The 24,556-nt window shown below is 39.0% G+C and overlaps 1 protein-coding gene across 1 annotated transcript in view; it reads right to left on the bottom strand.

The window, feature by feature from the left end:
- Positions 1–2,408: 2,408 nt before the first annotated feature.
- Positions 2,409–24,556, bottom strand: part of Mib1 (MIB E3 ubiquitin protein ligase 1) — a 96,061-nt gene continuing 73,913 nt past the window's right edge. Inside the window, exons 13-22 of the mRNA XM_005065382.4 lie at positions 23,787–23,919; positions 22,214–22,300; positions 20,754–20,915; positions 17,911–18,092; positions 15,571–15,763; positions 13,800–13,878; positions 11,660–11,773; positions 9,634–9,734; positions 8,716–8,887; positions 2,409–3,170 (exon numbers count right to left, since the gene is read on the bottom strand). Of these exons, the coding sequence (XP_005065439.1) occupies positions 8,747–8,887; positions 9,634–9,734; positions 11,660–11,773; positions 13,800–13,878; positions 15,571–15,763; positions 17,911–18,092; positions 20,754–20,915; positions 22,214–22,300; positions 23,787–23,919 (1,192 nt within the window). The 3' untranslated portion in view covers positions 2,409–3,170; positions 8,716–8,746. The remainder of the gene's footprint in view (positions 3,171–8,715; positions 8,888–9,633; positions 9,735–11,659; positions 11,774–13,799; positions 13,879–15,570; positions 15,764–17,910; positions 18,093–20,753; positions 20,916–22,213; positions 22,301–23,786; positions 23,920–24,556) is intronic.

Raw genomic sequence — 24,556 nt, 5'->3', positions numbered from 1 at the left:
TTTTTTTTTGGTTTTTCGAGACAGGGTTTCTCTGTATTGTTTTGGAGGCTATCGGTCCAGCCCAGCCTCGAACTCACAGAGATCCGCCTGCCTTTGCCTCCCGAGTGCTGGGATTAAAGGCATGTTTTCTCGTTTTACTTCATCCAGGATCCCAAACCATAGAGTACTGGGGTCTTCCCACTCCAGTCACCCGCATCTAGATAAAATCCCTCACAGGTATATGTCCTAGGGTGATTCTCGATCCTGTCAAGTTGAACACATGAACCATCACCCTGTCACTCAATATGATGACCTCTAGGTTCCTTCCATTTTCTGTCTTTCACTCTTTATGGTTGGATTATATGCATGTAACATTTTCCTTCATTCATCTGTTGGTGAGCATCTAGGCTGATTATGGAACTTCAATTGTACACATCTTAAGTCCTGGAGTCAGGGGGTGTTGTTAATCCTCAAACTTTTTCTTAACCTGGCATAATTTCTTTATTTGGCATGAAAGGTTCTGCTCCTATTTTTTGTTTTCAAAGGCAATTTCTCTGATAGCTAACCAGATCCCCCAGTTCTCCCTGACAGGGATACTTTTAAGTGGTAATAACAATAAAACATTAATAAATAAAACTCAGGGATAATTGGTCATGTTTTAACTGGGTCTCATGTAGCTCAGGTAGGCTTGAACTTACTCTGCAGTTGAGGATGCCTGTAAACTACCAATCCTTCTGCCTCCAATGTGCAAATGCCAGGGCTATAGGTGTATATCATGACTTGACTTTCATTTTATAGAATGATGGCACTGCTTTTCTTTTTTTTTTTTTTTTTTTTTTTTGGTTTTTTCGAGACAGGGTTTCTCTGTGGCTTTGGAGGCTGTCCTGGAACTAGCTCTATAGACCAGGCTGGCCTCGAACTCACAGAGATCCGCCTGCCTCTGCCTCCCAAGTGCTGGGATTAAAGGCGTGCACCACCAACGCCCGGCTGGCACTGCTTTTCTTATATAAATTTATATAAATAAATTGCTTATTTAACCTGGATAATCTCTTTAATTGATTATTTCATGGTTTGGATCAATTTTATTACTTTCCCTCCAGTAAGTTCCTGTTTAGTTTTGGGGTTTTGTTTTGTTTCTCCTTCTAGTATCTGCTCACATTTGTATTTCTTTTGATGAATTTGTTCCTCTTCTAACTTTCTAGATGAGGCTTGATGAGTTTAAATCTTTTGCTTTCTTTCCAGGAACTGCTTTCACTGTTCCCTATAGCTGTATCTATCAATCACCTAGCCAGCCTCTAACTTGAGATTGTTTTGATTCCACTTCCTAAGGTGTGCAAGCCACCATATCCAGTTATCCAAAGTAGCCTCCACTTCTTAAGATTTCTTTGACCTCTGTGTATAGCTTAGCCCCAGTTTAACAGTTTTTCTCTAAAACCCTCTCTAGATTTCCAGTTTAATTCCATTGTGGTCTGGGAGAATACGCTGTATCATTCTTTTAAGATTCATTTAAATATATTTGAAGGTCCTAAATGTCATCTTGCTTACTAAATGTCCTATGTGACCTCGAGAACTATCCAGTTGACTAATGGTACACTTTCTGCTTCTTTGTCTTCCAGTGCAGAGGATTGAACCTGGGTTCACACATCAGTCGAGTGCTCTACCACTGAGGCAAGCACTGATGGGGCCTCCAGTTCAACCATATGGTACCCTCCCTTCCATTTCTTCCTCTTAAGATTAAGCCTGTAGTAACTCACCCATCACTGGCTCCCACCGGAGTCTACTCCTGGGTGTAGACAGGCGGTGGTTCTCTTGGATCTTTCGGCAATGGTTTGCCTGTGATATGGTAGAAAGTAAAGGCTCAGCTTGACGGTTTGCCTTTGTCAGATAGGGTCAACTTCACCCTTCCAGCACTTTCTAAACTGTTATGTTCTGTTAATATCAATACTAATTGGTGAGATGTGAAAACAGATATTTACATTGTTTTTAAAACTCTGTCTTTTAGAAAGTTGCTCTGTGAATGCAAGGGCCTGTCTAGGGCACACAGAAAGCATCCCTGGGCGTCACACAGCAGCAGCAGCAGCGCCAGTCTCCTTGGCCTGTCACCCATTCACTGATGGTCTGTTACGGGTCTAGTCTTACACTTACTTCCTACATCTGTCTTTAGAATTATTATTACTGGTCCTCAAGAAAAGAAGAGTGCGCTCATCAGTTATCAGTTGGGTTATAAATGGGGAGCCTACTAGGCAAACGCTCACTGCAGGAACTGCTTTGGCTTCCCACTTGACCCCACACTTCCCTGCATCCTCGGAACCCCTGCTGCAGGTCTAAAGACCATCACCAAGTTTGAGAAATACTTGCTATAAAGTACTAATGAAATTTAACCTATGTGAAGCATGAATCAACTGTCAATGATGAAAATATAAAGCAGATTTTCTAAAATGTCTTTATTTTCAAACCTAGTTTCAACTTAAAACTATTACCATGAGATAGCTACTTATACAGTAATAGAAATAAACACAAAATACAATTAGTTATCAAAAAATTCAGTTTAAAGTTGGAACACATGTGCTTTTATCAATTAAACAAAAGGTTCTGTTTCTGATGAATTTTCTCTTAGGTATTTGGGATACATATCTTTTAAACTGGAATCAGAAAATCTCTCAACAACATCACAAACAAGTGTGTCTAGCAACTTTAAAAGTAAAATACCCCCAAACTACTCAATGGCCGACTTCTCACAAAACACTGAAAAGGGGAGATAGGGAGATACACCATGGCCTTCCAAAAATGCTACGCACGCACACACACACACACACACACACACACACACACACACACACACACACACACACACACACACACCCTGACTTCTGAAGAGAAGTAAGCTTTTAAAATATACAGACACAGACAGGCTGAGTCTTCCTGTCTGGTTTCCTCTGATCAAGCCTATTCTATCCAGGCAACTTTCCAAATAATCGTAATCCTGAAGAAGTAGGTGTTAAATAGGAAAGCTTCTTTGACCATTGGACAGAGGCTCCTGCCACAGGAGCACTCACAGTGGGAGCCTTCTAGATGTGGATGCTTACTTCTTATATTGACTTGGAGAGAGATGTCGTTGTTTGCCAAAGATATGGTAATTTTCTTTCCAATAATAGGATTTTTTTGATGTACTGAGATTTGTTTTCAAATGCCTTAAAAATAAAAATTCATTCATATTACTGTAAAGAATAGCTTACCCAAAAATCAGAAGAAAACATATTACACCACAGGTTTTATTAATGGTAAATGTTTTCATTTATTTCAAAAAGCTTAGTTGTTACTAAGCTTTTTTTAAAAAAACAAAAGCTAATAAGCAAGAATAATTTTCCATACAGAAATTTTATCCATAAACAAGACTTAAATTTATTCCAACATTGAAAGCTAAGAAGAACTGGAAAAAATACAAAGCAAAACACTTGTGAGTCAAACTACTATTTTCTTTTTGAATATACTGTACTTAGAATGGCAGATACACACTGAAGGAGACAGAACTATGCATTTAGTCTACAGGTCAGCATTAAGAATGACATGCAATTCATGATTTCCTTTCATTAACTTTTTAATTGAACCACTAAAAGAAAAGGTTTGGCTTGGTTTAGTTTCCACTTGAGAGGAAGATCTGCTTCCACACTGGTTCTCTTTTTGTACCAAACATAAAGTGTGTACTCTGCCCTTTCCCCAACAGCTATATAAGGTGACTGCATACTGACAGCAAACACCATTTTTCTTGTAACAGTGCCATGGCCTTGAATAATCAGGTTTTAAAAAACAGAAGCAAAAACCAAGTATCAAGTGCAAATGTAGACACTTCCCTTAAAGAATCATGCAACCCAGCATGCATGCAGAACTGCTACCGCACATGCTTAGCAGTATTAGGAACATGCACACATGACCCATTGCACCAAAGGCTGTCCACTACAAAATCTGAAGTGTTGCCGAGTTAGTAATTCATTCAAGGCACTGAAGAATTATGCAGATGGAGTTTCCAAAATATATTACTAATTGCTTAAACTGTTAAAAAGCCCTGAGTCGGAACTTTCAGCAGCTTCCTGAAACTGTATACTCAGACAAAATGGCATATTTGCTTATTTCATAAAAAAATTAGGAGACCACTTTGCTTTTGAGGAAAGTCATGTTTATGAAATAAAATCAAGAAAACTACACAGGAAAATTCAAATACTCAGAACTATTTTCTTTCTTAGACAGTTTGCACACATCAATTCATACTTTTAGATTCAGGCACCAAATTAACCGGACAAGTCCCTTTTCCTGCACCTATTGCTTACATTCTCAAAAAAAAAAAAAAAAAAAAAGAAAAACTAACTTTAACCTCATACAAGATGAGATGCTAGAAGGGGGAAAAAAGCCGTATTCTGATAGAAAAGGAGGTAGAAAATGCCGAAGCAGCAACTTAACTTTATTAACTACGCATTCTTCTTTGTATGCTGTATTTGACCACACTACTAGCCACTCAATCAGTCACTGATGCTCAGTGCAAAGGACTTCTCCTTCACTGCAGTAAAGCACGAGATAGCATAAACAGCTTCCTCACATTTAATATCTAGAGACATACAACCGTAATTATCAATACTGCTACCGTGTGTGTGTGTGTGTTAAAGTCAAAAGGACATACATAATTATCAAGTAACATCAGTAAGCATTCCTATGTGATATTTCAAGCAAGTTAAATCAGATGTCATTTTAAAAGAAAAATGTATTTGAAACTTTGACAGGTAGACTCAATGACAAGGGATGTTTATAACAAGGCACAAATTACTTGTGAAAATCTATTACCTTCCCAATTTAGTACAAAACCAAAGTTAACTTATTTATCATATTTAAATGTATTTTTTCAGAGCTAGGCAGTGGTAGCACACACTTTTAACCCCAGCACTTGGGAGGCAGAGGTAGGTGGGTCTCTGTGAGCTCAAGGCAAGCCTGGTCTAGAGAGTGAGTTCCAGGACATCCAGGGCTATACAGAGAAACCCTGTCTCAACACCCCCCCAAAATTTGCCACCCCAGCTCAAAATGAAATAAAGACTTCTAATTAATATACATGTAAAAATAACAATTATGCCCTTCCCTCAAATGTCAGGAGCCTGATGTCTACCTAAATTTAGATCTTGCAAACACAAAGGACTCTACTCAGTAATGTGAATGTTTGCTGTATATGTACTCTAATCCCTACTGCATAGAGGATTTGATCAAGGGAGTACTTGATGGCTGTGTGTAGCATTTCAACTGTGCAGGATAAAGTTCCACACCTGTTTCCCAACAAAATGAGCAGAAGTGATACTGCTGAACTGCACATTTAGAAGCAGTCAGGTTAACAAATCGTAAGATAGGTGGTTCTTACTGCAATCTAAAACAAATTCTAAAAAAAAAATCCTGTGAGTCAGTTTTTATACAAATTATTACTATAAATATTTCAGATACTTTGAAAGGATAAATGCTTTTAAACCTAAAAAACAAAAAACCAAGATGTGTTAAAATTTGCAATTTATAAAACTGTCAAGACATATCAAAAACTGACCGAACAGACACTTTCTATTTTTAACTAAATACTCCCTCTCTAAGGCCACAGCAACCCCTACCGATGCTCCTTTTCACTGTGCTTACTGTTTCTGTTTCCTCTGCTACAACCCTCATGACCCAAAATAGCTCTGCTCCATCCAGCACTGTCCTAGTTTACAAGTTTAACGACTCCCACTTCAAAAGTGTCCAGATTTCAAAATAAGCAAAGAACACCCATCAGGTACCATGTGACTACCCAGGATGTTTCCCTGTGTAAAAATGACCCAGCAAGGTTTGAATTTTGAATTAGACAAATCTTAAGCAGCATGCATTTCAACATTTTAAAATAAAATGTTCTTTCAGGCTAAATTCATCAAAAATATAAATTTAAGAAATTATTTCCAGTTAAATTTATGTTTCAGTAGACTTCTTGTTATTTTGCCATTATTAAGGTACAAATATCTTAAGCATAATTCAGGCAACTAAATATTTGCCTAGCATAATGCTCTTACACTGATATAAAACTATCTCTCTTGAAAACCTTGCTCCCAACAAAATTAACATGTGCACAGCATAGATAAGAATGTTAAACTATGTGAACAAGTGCACCTGTGCTAGCACCATTGGGTAAGTTGTATGCATCTAGAGAGAAGATGTGGTGGGGGGAGGGGTACAGAAAAGGATTCCAAATACTGCTTCCCAAAAGCTCTCCTGAAACATCACCAGGAATGATAACAGTGCTTTGTAACCCTGCTTTTTTGTCCAGAAATGACACAAACACACAACTGCAGTGTGACCTCTGAATGTGCTAGGACACTGACCTTTTTCCTATCAAGCCCCTGAAGCCCAATGCTTAAAAAAAAAAATGCATGTCACTGTACAAGTAATCCTAAGGGAAGTAAGAGTTGTTCTGAGGCACAGGGAAGAGAGGCGTGGGTAACAAGGAGGAGAGCTACCCAGAGGGCCAAGTACTGTGAAGAGACTAAGAGGTAGCAGTTTCAGAGTGAGGAGGAAAGTCACTGGCATGATTCAGTTCTTGGTCTTACTGTCTCCTGCAAACCCAGGCAAATTTACAATAATTTTAGGTGCCTGAAGACATGACTAGAAGAACATCTATTCATAAAACAAACAGCCAAGTGACGAAGAGAAATCCACAGGTCCCAGCCCTAGAGACTTTTCAGCTTCTTTCACAGAAGTTAGTGTGCTCTAGCAAGGAGGAGACAGAGCTAGGAGCTTGCTAGAAGGCCTGTCCCCTCACAGACACAAGCTTTAGCACTGCAGCTCAAAAGACAGAGAAAAGGACTGAAGTGAGATGCAGCTATGGCCCACAGGTCCTTGGACTGGCAAACTGTGTACAGCAGCCACCCTTCATTGCCCAATGGGCAGTCTATGGCAAGGAAGAAAAGACCCTCACTTTTGCTATTTCCAGGTCTGCAAGAAGATAGTCCATCTCTGTATGTAAACATCGTATCATCAGAATATCTTTTCTTTAATCTTCAAATTATACTTAGATAATGGCCTCATGGTTCCTGACTACATAACTAAAGTCACAATGTAACATTCCTAATTTGAAACTAACAAAAACTGTACTGCCCAAAATGATTAATAGTTGTTGGACACAAGGGGAGTCCTCATCCCATAATCCCACAATTGGAAGGCAGAGGCAGAAAGATCATGAGGTTGAAATCAGCCTGAGCTACACAGTAAATTCCAGGCCAGGAATACACAGTGAGACGCCATCTCAAAAACAAAGGAGAGAAATACAGCAGTCACTCAGCTAAACACAGCCAGGACATGGTCCCATGAGGCCTGGCAAAGGAGGTGGCAGGCGAACCATCGGCAGCAAAGCACACTCAGGCTGGGCACTCTGGTCTCCCACATTTAGTTGCTACAGCAGAAAAACAGAAATAAGCTAGCCAGATTCGAATGTGGAGAAAACTATCCCTAAAGAACACTGAGAGTATATGCTTATACACAGTATATAGTAGACACTACTGTAAACAGCTGAAATTTCTTATAATCTAGCAGTGAGGAATCTCAAAATACTTATGCATATTTTTACGATAAATACAGAGATTACTCATTTAAAGGACATAAATGCTTAGTTCCCTCCCAAATCTACACGTAATCACATGCTTTTCCATAAATGCCTCTGCACCCTTCTCTAAGTATCTAAGCTATTTACTGTATCTTTTTTATGGTTGGCAGTTTAAAGATTATTTTTATAGCAAAAATCACTATGTGAGAGAGGGGAAGTAAGGCTTTTGATGAAGCTAGACTCCATAACACTGTCAGGATGAATAATGCATCGCCCTGCTGAGCAGACCTCAGAGGCACAAACATGATGGTGTTTGCACTCATTAGATCAAGCCCAGGCCAGCTGTCTTGGGGAAAATGGAAATGACTTTTCACAGATCTTTTTCTTCAAATGGCTGATCCAAACAGTGCCAAGCTAATACAAGAAGTGCAGCAGTAACGGTCAGGTAGGAGGCGTGCTTGCACTGTCCTGTGCTAGCCTTTAATTCTCACTAGACTTTCGCTTTTCCCTCTCATGTCCACTGCTGATTTTGAAACTGGTCATTTATTTAAGCTAATCAATTTTCCTTAAGTCTAGAAAATAAGGTAAAGTCATTGCTCTCTTAGCACGTGCTTCCATTCACTTAATTCTGAAGCTATCATTTGGATAATTTCTAATTATCTTGAAATACAATCTTTCCTTCAGTACTGCCTCAGCCACGTATACTTTTAACACAGTTTTGCCCACTCACCTTACATAGGACTTTTTGGAATACCTGTATCATTTCACCATGTGAAATCATGATAATCATGAAATCATGAAGGAATATCGACCTTGTAAGTCACTTTTAAGGTCTAACATATGTATAAATTTAAAAAGAAAAATACAATGAAAACAAATGTGAAAGGAGGTCCTTAAAGGATTTCCCCTTTGGAGCCAACAGCAAATTTTCTATTAATTAACATGGATTTGATGTTCCAAATTTTAAGAGGAAAACACAGACACACACCCAAGTCGGCAATTTCAAACATTCTATGATGTTTTCGTTGTGATGGTGGTACATATACAAGTCTAATTACATTCTAATAAAAAATTATGAAATTACAAATTAATCCATTAAACTTCCAACTAGTTTTAGAACCTACTAAGATTTCATGATCACATACTTTAGCTAACAAAACACTCTGTGTTTCTTAATCAGTACAAAAGAATCCTCCGTTCAATTGCCTTGCGACAAATTGGGCATTCACTCATTCTGTCTCCACAGAGCTGGCATGTTCCGTGGCCACAGAGGAAAATCATGTTCTTCAGACGATCCAAACACACAGGGCACATAGTCTGAAATGTAACGAGACAATGGTAAATATAAGCCATTTAATACTTTAAGTGCAACATGACAACTCTTTTATATCATTAATTTTCTCTTCTGATTTTAGTCAAATAATGTATTGCCATTCAGAATAAAGTTTCCAGCATGTGTGGTTTTTTTGTTTGTTTATTCATAAAACATACTTACATTAGCAAAAGTCCATTTTCCTCTAATGTAACACTTCATTATGAATCTCTCTCAACATAGAAATAAAGTAAATAGGAATGGCTGGATTACTAAACAAGGCCTCAAGTCTATGACTCTTATAACAGGCTCTTGAAACTCCCCCTTTGCTTCTTCCTAGGAGAGAAAAATCACTACCCAGGTTTTAACTCCTTTTTTCTGTCAGGCTTGGAGTCCTAAACACCACTCTGTTAGGTTCATCAGACCACAGTGTTCTCCTCCGTAAGTTTAGTAACATTTCTGCCCAGCAGCAGCATGGGAGGTCTGTTTCTACAACTCTGCCTTCTACATGACACCAACAATCTCTCGACACTCTTCAAACCAGCTTGGAAGGCTGTGGTTTTCAGGCTTTTCCCAGCCATGTTTATTAGCACCTGTGTGTGTTTTGGAAAATGCATGACTAAGGCTCGTCAGACATTAGACATTGATCTGCTATCACAAACCATGCCTACTCGAGAAAGGGCCAGTAGCCTCATGGACATGAGTTAATTGGCACAGGAAGAAGTACTGGGTGGTGGGAGGTAACCATTACCTGCTCCTTAATGTCCTGCAGCTGCTGCTGCAACTTCTGTACATCTGCATTGACGTTGGTGTTGTCTTTGTCCTTCTGCAGCACTGGAATATTCCCACTTGCTAGAATTTAAGAAAACCCTTCTTAGTTATTACCGTTTAGACATAATGACACGTTTCTAAACTTTTAATTATTTAAAGACAAAGCCGAGCTGGGCAGTGGTGGCACACGCCTTTAATCTCAGCCCTTAGGAGGCAGAGGCAGGCAGATCTCTGAGTTCAAGGACAGCCTGGTCTGCAAAGCAAGTTTCACGTCTACACAGAGAAAACCTGTCTTGAAAAACCAAAACCAAAAAACAAATAAATGTACAAATACGAAAAATCTCAACCCCATGGGGCTGACGACAGCTGGTGGTAGAATGTAAGAGCAAGGCCCTGGGTTCTATAAGTTCTACTACAAAAGAAAGGGGTGGAGGGAATCAACATTATTCTTAGGGTCTTCTCAAAAAATTTTTTTCACAGAAAGATCAAAGATACAGTAGTGAAATCCAGGTTAACACTCATATATAATCTTCAAGAGAAAATAGATTTGGGGAATGTGAGAGTTTGAATGTACATGGGCCCCATAATCTCACAGGGAGTCACTATTAGGAGGTATAGCTTTGTTGGAGGAAGTGTGTTACTGCGAATGTGGGCTTTGAGTTCTATGATCAAGATACTGTCCAGTGTCTCAGTTCATTTTCTGTTGCCTTTAGATCAAGATGTAACTGGAACCATGTCTTCCTGCACACTGCCATGATCTACCGTGATTATCGATGGACTGAACTTCTGAACTGTAAGCTGCCACTACAATGGAAAGTTGTCCTTTATAAGAGTTTGCTGTGGTCATGGTGTCTCTTCACAGCAAGAGAAACCTGACTAAGATGGGGGCTGGACAGAGTGCTCAGTGTCTAAATGACTCACAACCACATGTAATCCAGCTCCATGGGAGGTCAGTGCCTCTGGCCTTTGTGCCTGGGTACCTGCACACACACATACTTATATATAATATTTAAGTAATTTTAAAAAAAGAAAGGGAAGCCAAGCATGGTAGCACACGATTGCAAGCGTGGCACTCAGAAGACTGAGGGCAGGAATACTGCCATCAGACCAGTCTGGGCTACATAGCAAGACCCTGGCCAAAAAAGAAAAAAGGCAGAGGTTTGCAGCAATGAGAGTTTCTGAGTTTTACAAGGCTCTACTTGATTCCTCTGGCAAAGTCACAAACATGCTCACTCCTTTTCTTTGCTCATGGGCCACTGGAACCAGAGCAAAGTAGCTACTACAGGAGTATTAACCAGTCTCTTAGATGACTTTTTAAAAGTGACTCTGCCCTAACAATTACTATTCCATAGAACACATCCCATTTAGATGGTCTTGAAGGCCAGCTATGCAAAGGAACCAAGAGAATACATTTGTAAACTGAAAAAAATAACTTGGAATTTGGTGCCCAATTTCAGTTACTCTAAATTGGTAGAGTATATGCTTAATTAATCTAACCCTCAGAAATGGGCACACATACACAGCCACTAAAATTTCATCTTTAAGACAGAAAGCCAATACTCTTTAAGAACATAAACATTCTTCATATTACAAAGCCTCTGAAGTCTGGCTTGGGCTGGTGAGACGGGCTCAGTGGTGAAAACACATGGCACTTGCCCCTTAAGTCTAGTAACTTGAATGTGATCCCCAGAACCCATGCAAAGGTTGAAGAGACAACCAACTCCATAGAGTTGTTCTCTGCATATGGAGGCTTTCAAAAGTACCCACATGTACACATTACACATGCATGCACACCTTTCAAAAGTCCATATAAGCATACCACCAATTAAATAAAAATCTGACTTTACATTTCTTATAACTAACAAAGGCACCAAAAAACCATACTTGCGCCTCTGTCCATCCAACTCTTGTTGAGCAAGGCAGCAGCATAGTGTAATATGTGTAAAGTTGGGAGGTAGAGCCAGTAAAAAAGCAAAGTTAGGAACTGCTCAAGGGAAGACACTCACAGATATCATCAGAGGGGTCTTCTGAGCCCTTCCCACCACAGCACATGATGAAAGGCACCCTGCGTTCAACGACTGCCCGACACTGCACACACTTTTTCATCAGGCTGGCACAGTCTGGAAATAAGCAACACACACACTTCTTTAGCTACAATATAAATAGGACTGCCTTTCTCTGATAATTTCTCCATTAACCATATACTAAAGCAAACATTAAAGAAATTATACCACAGTCTAACTATAACAAGTTATGAATAATAATCAAGTCATAAACAAAAACACTACCTCACTGCCATGCTATTAACCTAGGAATGATAACTGTCTGCTGCAAAAAGAACTTATTATGAAAACATTTTCTAATATACCCAAATAGTTATTTTTTTCAAGTAAATAGTTCCGAATCTTAAGGTTTAGCCAAGAATGGTGGTATATAACTATAAACCTTTTTCAAAGAACCAAACAAAACCAATAAACAAACAAAAGATCTTACAAAATGGAGAGAAATACTATTGACACATTTCAGTTAATGTTAGAACAATGACTACTGTATCCAGGCTGTAAACATCTTAAGGGAGACTGCCATGGTGGACACTGTGTGCACACACTGTCAACACTTGCACCCAGTCCCTGAGAAGGCTTTGCTATTTTATTTTCCCTTTGGTTTGAAGTTCTGGGTCCTTGTGGATGGCAAGTTCTAGGACAGCCAGAGCTGTTTCACAGAGAAACCCTGTCTCAAAAAAAAAAAAAAAAAAAAAAAAGAAAAGAAAAAGAAAAAGAAAAGGTCTCTGTAAGAAAAAAAGAAGGGAAGAGAGAGGGAGGGAGGGACGGAGGGAGAGAGAACAAACTAGGCACAATGAGTATTATTGTTTATATCACCTTACATTTGAACTTGTTAATGAATTCAAAATAAGATACAGTAAGTCAACACATTCTTTTTTTTTTTTTTTAAATCAGCATTTACCATGCAGTATGCTTTATTTCAAACTGAACTTTATCAGAGGCTGGGCTAGATCCTCCTGATGTGAAGAGATTGGCATTGTGGTAGCTTGGGGGGGGGGAAGGGCCCCCAAAGGGAGTGGCCTTGTTAGAGGAAGAATGTGGCTCAAGCCACACCCAGCGTCCCAGTTCACTCCCTGTTGCCTGACTCTCAGCTCCCGCACCGTGTCTGCCTGCACGCTGCCATGTCCCAGCATGATGGCGATGGACTGAATGAACCTCTGAAAATGTAAGACATCCATTGAATGCTTTCTTCTGCAATAAGAGCTGTTGTGGTCGTGGTGTCTCTTCACAGCAACAGAAACCCAAGACAGGCATCTATACCAATGAAATTAACTACCATACAATTTGCATGTTATTCTAGTCAGATAGCATAAAAAACCAATACTTGTTGACCATCCTATTTTATAATATAAAGTACTATTAAATCAAGGTATTAAACTTGAGCTCTTTCATTGATAAGTAATCAAACAAAAAATGGCAAAGGAATGAGAATTTCAAATCCTGCAAAATAAGAGGGATATAAAAAGCCAAGGTCTCTGAGTTAGATAATGGGCTGAAGAGACAAAGGATTGGTTCTTAACCTGTGGGGCACAACTCTTTTGGGGCCCAAATGACCCTTTCACAGGGGTTACATATCAGACATGATTCTTAACAGTAGCAAAATTACAGTTATGAAGCAGCAATGAAATAATTTTATGGGTGGGGTCACCACAACATGAGGGACTGTGTTAAAAGGTTGCAGCACTACGAAGGTGAGAACCACTGCCCTAGAGCATCAGAGAAGCTTCAATGTGTCCTCCCAAAGAAAAGACAACTTCTCCTGACTTAACAGTCAACAGAACAAAATTACGCCCCCAACAACAGATGTTGTAAGAGCCTGAGGATTTGGACAGGTACACAGGAAAGGCAACGTTAAGGTGATGACACAGGAAAATATACCAGTGTTACATGCAAACAACGATGGGCCTGACAGAACACAAGGATTTCAATATTCAAATTATTCAATATACTCTACTGCTCTAAAGAACAGACTGAAAGGCACTGAATGCTTGTCCAGCTTTTCTGCAGGTGGGAATCAAAGGCGTACTTTTTTACTTCACTTCTTATTTTTAAGACACTGGGGAGTTCCCAGTCGGTTACTTACTCTCGCAAGCGCACATGTGTCCACAAGGTTGGAAAAGCACAGCGGCTTTCTTGTCAGAGCACACCACACATTCTTCAATCTACAGCAAACACAAGACAAGCGCGCAGAGTGAGCACCGCGGGGAGAGCACCTCCACCTGCCCAGCAGCGCACACCAGTGTGGCTCCCTGCTCTCCTGGCCGCTGGCTCATCCGCACATCGTCAGGCCCCTGGTTTACCACCCGCTACTTCTGCAGCTCCCCCCACCCGACGCGAAGAGCTGTACACAAAGATTCCTTTCATCCGAGATCAGGGACAACGAGCTAAATGTTAGTTTTCTTTCTCTTTTCAAAAACTTTAAGGAAATTGATAAGTAATCATTAAAACAAATGGTTTTGAGAAGACTAATAACAACAAAACCCTGCCCAGACTGGTGGACTGCTATAAGTGGAAGAGGGACCTCCTCTTAACTGCCCCACCCCTTTAGGACCAGGTCAATTCCCAGATGGCCTGGAGCCCAAAGCTTTTAGGTGATTCCTCACCCTGCCTAATCACTAAGTCCTCAAGTCTCCCACAACCTACTCGTAATTTCCATCTGACCTCATCTACAATGTATAAGTTCTGCCATGTATTGCGACAGCCTTGCAGAGCTCTGGCTCCCTTTCCGTCACTGCTCTCAGTTTCCCATTTGCTTTCCAGTCTACCCTTTCCCAGCACAGCTATCGTTAGCTACCTTTTATTTAGTATTATTGCCCAGAAATGACCACTTCTCACCTATTCCACCACCCACTAACCACTGTCTTCTTGCTTGGTTTCATGCAGGTGTGCTCTCCTGGCCCAAGCCTCCGTGCTGCACATGGAGTTTGTACACTCAGCACATTAGTTTATTAGTGCAGCAAAATCTGGTTGATTTCTTCTATTCTTGAACTCAAAAGCTCCCGCCAGTACTAACAAATTACCTAATATTATTTGCAAGCTTAAAATAGTAGAGCAAACTAACAATCATTTATCTACCCATCCTCCTATTTAAAAGAAAAGTCTTTCTTAGCACAAATTTTTCCGTATGGGCTATTTCTTCAGTCTGTACTGTCATGAGTGGAGCACTGAATCAAAGCATTCTAATGTAAAGCTCAGAGCAGAGGATGGCCTCCACGCCTTTAGCAGTGTTAACAAAGCAACCACTTAAAACAAAAACTTTCATTTCCTTACTCAACAAAAAGTTTCTATTAATTTGAAATGTATTTATATTTCCTGAATTACTGAGGAATCTAAATGAATCATCTAAAAATATCCTTTCCTCTAAATACTAGTTTTAATTTTTCTTCAATGAAGCTATTGATTCCCCCTTTAACCACTTGGGGTCACTATTCCCTTATGGTCAAAAGTTCTGCTGTAACTCAGCAAATTTGTTGAGCTGAATAGAGATCTCTGCAATACAAAATAGAATTAAATGTATCTAAGTTCTAGAGGACTTTGAAAGAAAAACAGTAACTATTTTTCAAGTACTATACTTTAGATACAAAGGAGGAACTATAAGCTAAAAATCTGAGAGTTAAAAACCAAGAATGATTTTAAGGTGTGATAATAACGAACACAGCAAAGTACATTAGTAAGATTAGACTAGAAATCATATCAGAAAAATCAGAACTGATCTCTTTAAATATATAAACTATGTATTATGATATTTAACTCATTTGTAAGAACAAAGTGAAATAACTATCACATAGCCTAACATTTGTTATGGTCTCACAGAACTCCACAACAGACAGAGCAGCACACTACAGACACATTACCTTTGTCCTGGACTGAACCTGTTCTTTACAGATGAGGCATTTCTTGACCCGCGGTGAACATAAAGAACAAGTCGCAATGTGTCCACATGGGCCAAAAAGAGTATCTCTCTTCATGTCTGAGCATACCATACATTCCTCTAAGGTTTCTGAATCATTGCTAATCATAGAAGGACTCCGAGAACCCACTTGGCCACTAATAAAACAAAATATTTCAAATCAAACCCATCCAAATATTCTAAATAAATTAATTTTTTTAGCATCTAGGGTATCATTAGTACACATAAAACAACAGAAATAATAAAATCAAATGTCAACAACTTTATGTAAAACCATTTTTTATATTTATTTTTCTATTTATAAGTGCTTACTTTCACATCTCTACTACTCAAAGAATAGACCAAAAGGTACTAAATGCTTGGTTTTTACCTATTTATGAACCTCTCTGCATCTTCTTATTCTTCTAGTACTAATCTTCAAATTAAATGAATACTCAATGAAATAGGGTGAACGTCTAATAAACAGCTAAAAACAACAGCAAAAACTAATTTAATGAGCCAGACACAGTGGCACATGCCTCTAATCCCACTACTGGGAATTTGAGGGAATTCAAAGACAGAGCAACATACTAAGTCTCTGTTTCAAAATAAACAGAACAAACAGCTAACTTTAGTGAAGTTTAATTTAGAACATGTTCTAACACAGGAATAAAACAAAAGACCTGAGTAACATCATACTATGTTATCAACCAGGAAAACATCCCCAGAGTTCACAAGAATCAAACACTAGAGTGTGAGACACTTCCAATATTTCATGAGTGTGTTGCTCAGGAGGATAAAATCATACTCCAGAAAGGTAGACTACATAGAATAAACGTGAAGAAATAGGCAGGAAAATGCATTACTAATACAGCTATGGATAGTAAACACAGGTTTCAAGAACTTAAGAATGCACATAAAGGTTCCATTGTAAGACTCCACTGTTCAAAGTCATTACTGCAATAATCAGAGTGCCTTGCGTCTATTTATGGATTCTGTTTTCCTAGAATAGAATTTTAAGTTCCTTCAAGATATACTTTAAGAATACACACATTTTAAATATATACATTAAAATACTTATTTATGTTGGGCTGGGTAGCTAACTTCGGCATCCACTTAAATTATTTACATTAAAAAGGAGCTGGAGAGAACTTTCAGTAGTTAAGAGAATGTACTATTTTTTCAGAGAACCCTAGTTCAGTTCCCAGCATCCACATTGTACGGTTTACAATCTCCCATAACCCTAGTTGCAGCAGATCTGAAATCTGAAATCTCCTGCCTCCACAGACAGACACATCATTAAAAATAATTAAAATGAGTCTCTCTCTCTCTCATACACACACACACACCTCTCTTTCCCTCCCTCTCCATTATCTTACATTACCTATCATACAGTTCTGTTCATGAAATCCAAATTAATGCATTTCATCATTATATAATGTATTTTTTGTTATTGTTGTTGTTTGTTTTGTTTTTTGAGACAGTATTTCTTTGTGTAGCCCTGGCCGTCCTAGTACTTTCTCTGTAGATGGGGGCTGGCCTTGAACTCACAGAGATCCACCTGCCTCTGCCTTCTGAATGCTAAAATTAAGAGTACGACCATTGCCTGGCTGTTACATATACATTTTAAGAAGGTGAGAAAATTCGTAAGGTAAAGGGACAGCTACCATTATAGTCAGTGGTAAGAGGTATAAAGGTCAACGATATTGTCATAGCCTTGTTTGGATTGGAAAAAAACAGCGATGTATACTTTTTTGTATGTCTATCTCAGTAAAAAAAAATTTACACCAGAAGTTTTAATTAAAATTACTGTTATACTTTACTGTCAGAAAACTAGACTATGTGAAATGATCATCTTTAGGGAGAATGGACAACAAACTGGCTGACTTATTTGTTCATTCTTTTAATCCTTTATTGCTAATAACTGTCTCTGAGCTCTTGGTACAAGAATTATTACAAACTTTCAATGAAAGTAAACTGCCCTTCATAGGAAAATATTATAACATTAATCACAGCATTCTCACTAGTAAGGCTTTTCCTTATAAATCCCAGAACACATAGGATTCCTAGAAGATCAAACTAGTTTAGAAAAATTTCTCAAGTTTCTCATGCATAAATTGGTATGCACAATGTGGGGACTATAACATGGAATGAGACAGTACATAGAGGAACTGCTTTCAAGTGCAACACAAAGATCTAAGAACTGCAAAGATCCAGACATGGGCAAGTACCAGGCCCTCTCTTACAGAGCTACACAGCATCTAACGAACACAACACCAAGCTATACATGATAAAGAGTACAAACCTGACTTTTTCCTTGTGACATTTTGCCAGTGCTTTGCAGAGACTTGGGTCAGGACAGAGATCCAGTGGTGACTGACCCTTCTTATTTCGAATGCTGAGGTCAGCACCATTGGCTGCCAGGAAGCAGGCAATAGATGCTGCACTCTTCTTTTCTGCTCCCTGGGTACCAAGTCCCATTATTAGCTGAAATCAAATGAAAAGAGTCATGATTTTCCCTTAAGGAAGCCTGCCATCAATTATTACTACCAATATGTGTGTGTGTTGGACACTTACAAGGACTCATCTCTCCAAAACTCCCATTTCCCTTGGTTTTCCCACATTTGAAAACTGACTCTTCAGTGTACAAGTGGATCCAAAGTGGCTAAACTCAGTTGGATAACTGTCTCCAACATGACTGATTCAGAGACAGACATAGAACCAAAGTCAGGTCAATCAAGGCTGAGAAGCTCAAGTGCAGTTTCTGGTTAAGAAGAAATCACTTGTTTCTATTCAATGTTACCCTGGAGCTGCTATGAACTAACTCATAGTGTTTCTGAATCAAGGCAAAATTTAATGAGATGAATTAGCATTTGATTGTGTCATCTGAGCTATGGATCCAAATATATCTGAAATTGCTAAAATAACTATCAAGATTCACTAAGCATCCATAATGAGCCATGTACATTTTAAGTACTTTCATGATCTTATACAACAACCTACAGAGAGAAGTATGCTCCTCTCAATTTTAAAATGATGAAAAATAAAAAAGGCACAAAGGAGTTAAAAATAAACACCCAGAGTCATAAAAGACAAAAATCCACAAACATTTTGGTCTCAGATTCATTTATACTCTTTAAGATCATAATAAAATTCATTTGGAAGTGTAAAGGCTTAAAATAGCCAAACATTGAAAAAAAAAAGTAAGGACTTTCATTGATTGATTTCAACATGAGCAAATTCCAAATAACAAAGCTACAAGGCATTTGAGTGTAGCTAAGGACATGAAGCAAAAGAACAAGATGAAATATGCAAAAGGAGATGTCCACATGAATAGCTAGCTGACCTTGGATAAAGGCAACAGACATTCAAGTAGAAAAAGACACTACCCAACAAATGGTGGAGGGACAGCTGGACATCCATCAATGACAAATGACAAATGAACTTCGACCTATGCCATACTCTCATGGAACTTAAATACAACAGCTCAACTTTATAAGCTTCTATAACATAAAGCAAGAAAAAGTCCGAGTGACTTTCATTTTGCCAAAGATTTCTTAGGACACATAAAACATATATAATAATCAACATTAAGACACTCTGTTCTGGGCTGGAAAGATGGCTCAACAGTTAAGAGCACTTGCTCTTCCAGAAGACTTGGTTCAATTCCCTGCACCAACATGAAAGTTCACAACAATCTGTAACTCTAGTTTCAGGGCTTCTGACACCCTCATACAGACATACATACAAGCAAAACCCCCCAATGCACATAAAAAAGAATACATAAATCATTTTTTTAAAGTTATTTTGTTCTTCTGAGAACATTGTCAAAAAGTGGGCATGGTGGTTTTCACATCTGTAATCCAAAACACTTAAAAGTCAAGGCAGGAGTATCAAGAGTTTGAGGACATTTGGGAAGATAGTGAGACCTCATCTCAAGACACCACTTGTCAAAAGGGGAAGAAACATGCATGGGCAGCACAATTCACTTCTTGACATCCCAGGGGGCTGATGACAAGGAGGACATCACCAGACTGATTTTAGACTTCAAGGTCCATCTGAATTTAGAGAAGAGGAAACACTAGATCAAATGGAGCCCATCTCTTACAGCTTTCTAAGAATGAAAAGCAATTTCTAAAGATAAAAAGGATCAAATACCAATTCTGAACCTCCTCTATTGAGAAGGAGAGAAGGTGCAGATGCACCAGCAGTCATGCACACAACTAGTGTTCATGCACTTATGACTCTGTACTTAAAGGATACAGCATCTCTCCACTGCCTGGAAGCTATACAACACGTAATTACACAGGAAAGCTTTATTTGAGCTAAGATCTCACTCTAGCCTAGACTGGCCTGAACTTACTATATAGCACATTTGGTCATAAATCCTGCCTCAGCTGCCTAAGTGGGGGATTACAGCCACAGTCTAGCACGTCTGTCTTTACATACATTAATACTTGTGAATGCTCTTGACTAAGCCATCATTTCCATATAAAACACTGCATAATAAATTATGTTCACTGCTACAAAAAAGCACTGTACCATCAATTATTGATTATCTTCCACTGTCACCACACCTCCCACCAAAGAGGGAGAGGAGGCAGCAGCAGTGTCAGTGACAACATAAGCCAAAGACAAGGAGAAAATATGTATGTATCACATACTGGATATGATCTCCTTTTCATATTATATTAACAATTCTTGAGGTAGTTAGAAGAAAACAAAAGACCTAGGAAGTGGGAGAGTGCTTGCCTAGTATGCCTGAGGCCTTAGGATCAATCCCTAACACCTCAAAAAATAAAATAAAATAAAATATTTTAAATTATATTGAGAAACACTTGAGTAAATAGTTCATCAAATACATGTGGCGTTGATCAAATGAAAAGCTAGTCAAAATGAATAAGCATAAGGGATTTCAAATTAAAACCATAACAAATACCCATTCCACCCTATCTGTAATGCTGAAGTTATAAAGAACCAAACAACTTTTCATAAGATGCAGAACAAATGTACTTCTTAGTGACCAATAATAATGAAGTTTTATAAACCCAACTACAACTCTGGTACAATGTTTTATCCAATGCAAATCAGTAAGCAGTAAATACAACATGCTTCCAGTGGCAGTGAGGGAACATTATCTTTACTCACTGTGTTTTTTGATGGTTCCCAGGCAGCATCTACCTTCCCCACATCTTGCATGTCTTGTAGTTGCCGTAGCTGAGACAAAGTGTGATGCCTCAAAGCCTCATGCAAAGGAGTATCTCCATCCTTATCCTGAATGTCTAGCTTAGCACCTGCACGGACCAAAAGCTGAGAGAGGAAGATGCCTCATTTGGATAGTGTCCACACCTATAAGTAACTACAGCAAATCTACAGTAACAGTATATACTCTGGACTCCTATTTGAAATTTAAGTAAAAATAAACATAAACACTGCTAAAACATCCAACTACTGGGCAAAATGAATGTTATTTCATTATGTGACTTGTGCAGTAAATTGTAAGTTCACTTTAGATTTTGCTTATGATGTTTTAACAATCTTCCTAATCCTTTCTACAAATACCATCAAAGAGCTCTAAAAAACAGCATCCACAGAAGCTAATCTTACTGTGCAGTCTAGCTTGTCTTGGCAAATCATATTTTTGTCTCATTTTTTGTTCTAAAAAGTTATATAAAATATCATTCTAGGACAGTTTTCAAACTTGGAAAGTATGAGAACTACCTGGTAGGCTTGCTAAATCAGGAATCTGGTAACTAACTTTCCCTGTCAATTGGATTGGATTTGGAACCACCCTGGAGGCACACCTTTGGACAGGTGTGTCTTTGAGGACATTTCTAGAGAGATTTAACTGAGGACAGACCCACACTGAATGTGGGTGGTACTGTGCAATGCTCTGGGGTACCAGACTGAATAAAAATGGAAAAGAAGAAAGTGAGCTGAGCATCAGCACGCACTCTCTCTTCTTCCTGACTGAGGACACTCTGTAACCAACTGTCTCGGGCTCCTTTGAGCACGGCCTCCGCATCAGGACAGATGGCTCCATTTCAGACCTGTGTCTGGTATTGTGTCACAGCAAAGAGAAAACCATCTAGTAAAGGACCCTCCCAGTTTCCAGTTCTGCTGGCCTGAAGCAGAGTACAAGAATAAACTTAACAGTCACATTTCCAGGTGACACTGTAGCAGTTACTTCAGTCTCCAATAAGAGTCACTGCTGCATAAAAATGTCTAAACCAATACTTTTTTCAGGTATTTGGTTTGAAATTCACCAGATTAGTAAATTGAAAATATATAGTTCAATTTTCAAGTTGCAGTAGCAAGCTCCCTGACAAAGCTTTTAATTTTATTATCAACTATACACATTAAGAGGGATTCAATTATTCAAATTGTTACTTTAATTTTTCTCACTTAACATTATGAGAATTCAGAAATCTGAGAACAATATGAAGACCTTGAACTAGATATTAATGCCTTATCCTAAAGTCTAAAGTTCCTGGAATTATGTTACTTGGAGAAGTGGAACACTGTATCATTTCAATTTTCACAAGGCTCTAAACCTGAGTATGGTTAAAAAGGTACTGTAAGATAAAATTACAAGAAAAATACTTTACCCTAACAATTTGAGTGTGCTGCCGTTCAACAGCAAGGTGTAGGGCCGTTTGCTGGTTCACATTCTGGATATCCAGGTTTGCATTTCCCTAACAATGAACAGATTTAAAACGGTTACACTATGCAAACTGTTAGCTATTCACAAGACATAGATAGCATTGTTGACCACTGCTTTCTCCTTGGAAGCTGCACTGATATTGTTGTCATGTGGATACCGAAAACTAGACAGACCTACAGGTAGACCGGGTAATATAAGAGTAAGTACTTCCAAAACCAGCTCATGAAGCACACTGTGAAATATTCTATTTCAATATCCACTGTAAGTATCTCTGAAAGGCAAGCATCTGTGTCTCCATATAGGATTCAGAGCTATTTTAATGACTTGATAGCTCTGTTGCATAATGAAGCACTTCCTCATTCAGTGAGCAGGTGATCTGAGTAGTGGTGACAAATCAGCACAGGTAGAGCAGGAAGTCCTATGCAGGTTCAGAGGCCCATAAGCTAATGAACTCTGAAAGCAGCTGGCACCTACACATGAGAGAAAGGGAGGGCCTAAGGACAAAAGAACTGATTTCAAAACCAAGGCTTAAAGCTCTGCCATTTACAAGTCACTTTTGTAAGCATTTCATCTTTAGTCTTTTCTTCAGTTCCATGATGGTGTGACAGTAAAGCTTATGTAAAGATCAAGAAATATAGCACAAAAATCTGCTTAGCACAATGCCTGGCACAACACATCAAAATTAAGAACAGAATCAAAGCTTCAGAAGACACATCCTAAACTCTTGGATCTTTTCAAACTAATCTATTTAAACTTATATGGCATGTGCACTGGTGTGGAGGTGGCAGACCCCCCTGCAGACAGCTGTGAGCTGCCGTGTGGATGCAGGTCCTCTGGAAGAGCAGCCTGCGCTCTTAACTGCTGAGCCATCTCTCCAGCCCCCTGAACTGCTAGGTCTTAAAACCAGTCTGATCACAACCCTGATGGTCACCTACTTGGACTACTGGCCAGAGTTGAAACTCTAATGTGTTACCTTATTGTGGAGGACAGACTTTTTTACTTGTTTTTATTGTATGTATGCATGTATGCATGTTATGTATGTATGTTTCTTTGTCACCCTGCTATGCCTATTGAAATGTGAATGCTGGAGAGAGGCTGGCCAGATATAACCAAGTCTGATGTTCTGAGTTTGATCTCCAAGACTCCCACAATGGAAGGACGGATCATCTCCTGAGGACTGTCTTCTGACTTGTACACGTCCACCATGGTGTAAACACAAGTAAACAGGGGCTGGGAGTAGAGAGCCAGTGTTATTAGCCAGGCACAGAAATGCATGCCTGCAATTCCAGTACTCAGGAGGCTGAGGCAGGACACTGGGTTTTAGCTAAGCCAGGGATATATAACAAGACTGTTTCATGCAAACAAACAAAACGACCACTGTTAAAACGCAGAGACTACATTGCTCCAGTTTTCATCATCATGGGTTTTACTGCAGCCTATTAAAATGTGCTTGCTTAGATAAGCGAAGGACTACCGTGCTCTAAGTTAGTTAGAACATAGCCGCCTCCCTCTCCCACCTGATGCACCAACAGCTCAGCCACTTCCACATGATTATTCAGGGCAGCCAGGTGCAGGGCAGTGTAGCCGTCGTCTTTCTTCTCATCCACGATCCACGGTCTTGGTAATTTTGAGAGTAAAACACGCATTGCACTGCAAAGCAAATTCACACTGTCTACACATTTGCAAAGTATGAACTTTATTTTCTTTAGAAAAATATTCAAAAGAAATCTTGTTATCAAATGAACATAGTCTTCTAAAAAAAATCATGCCCCTACAGACAGAAATTGCTCTTATAACTCTCCATGTCTAGGTTTTGGTATTTGAGAGCTAAACAAACAATCCCCATTTGCAGAATAGAGCCAGCAAAGAACATAAGTGCTACAGAGGCAACTTTCCCTCACAAAAATATTTTATATGGAAAACTCATGGAGGTGTCACCCTCTAAAGTGGTCCTGGGACCTCACAGGACTCAGAATGCAAATGTCTTTGATGGCAGCTTATGAATCCATGGAGAAAGTTCAAAGAGTCTAAGAATAGACTTTGAAGGAGCAGGTCAGATGGTTCCTGGTACAGAAGAGCCTGAATGCCTGAGTTCTATTCCTGGGACTCAACATGGAGGATAGAGAGAACCTACCCCTATAAGCTGTGTGCACACACACACACAATAAATTAAATAACTGCTTTAGAAAAGTAAGTTTTGGTGGATCAAAGAACCTCTAAACTTGCACTAATGCCAAGTTTTCAGGTTTTTGCTTTTAGAGTGCTACTACTTTCGTAGGCAAGGTTT

This window comes from Mesocricetus auratus, unplaced genomic scaffold, assembly GCF_017639785.1.
Source record: "Mesocricetus auratus isolate SY011 unplaced genomic scaffold, BCM_Maur_2.0 Super-Scaffold_100015, whole genome shotgun sequence".
Classification (NCBI taxonomy): Eukaryota; Metazoa; Chordata; class Mammalia; order Rodentia; family Cricetidae; genus Mesocricetus; species Mesocricetus auratus.
The sequence above is the reverse complement of the archived record's forward strand: the minus strand, read 5'-3'. Positions and strand labels throughout refer to the sequence as shown.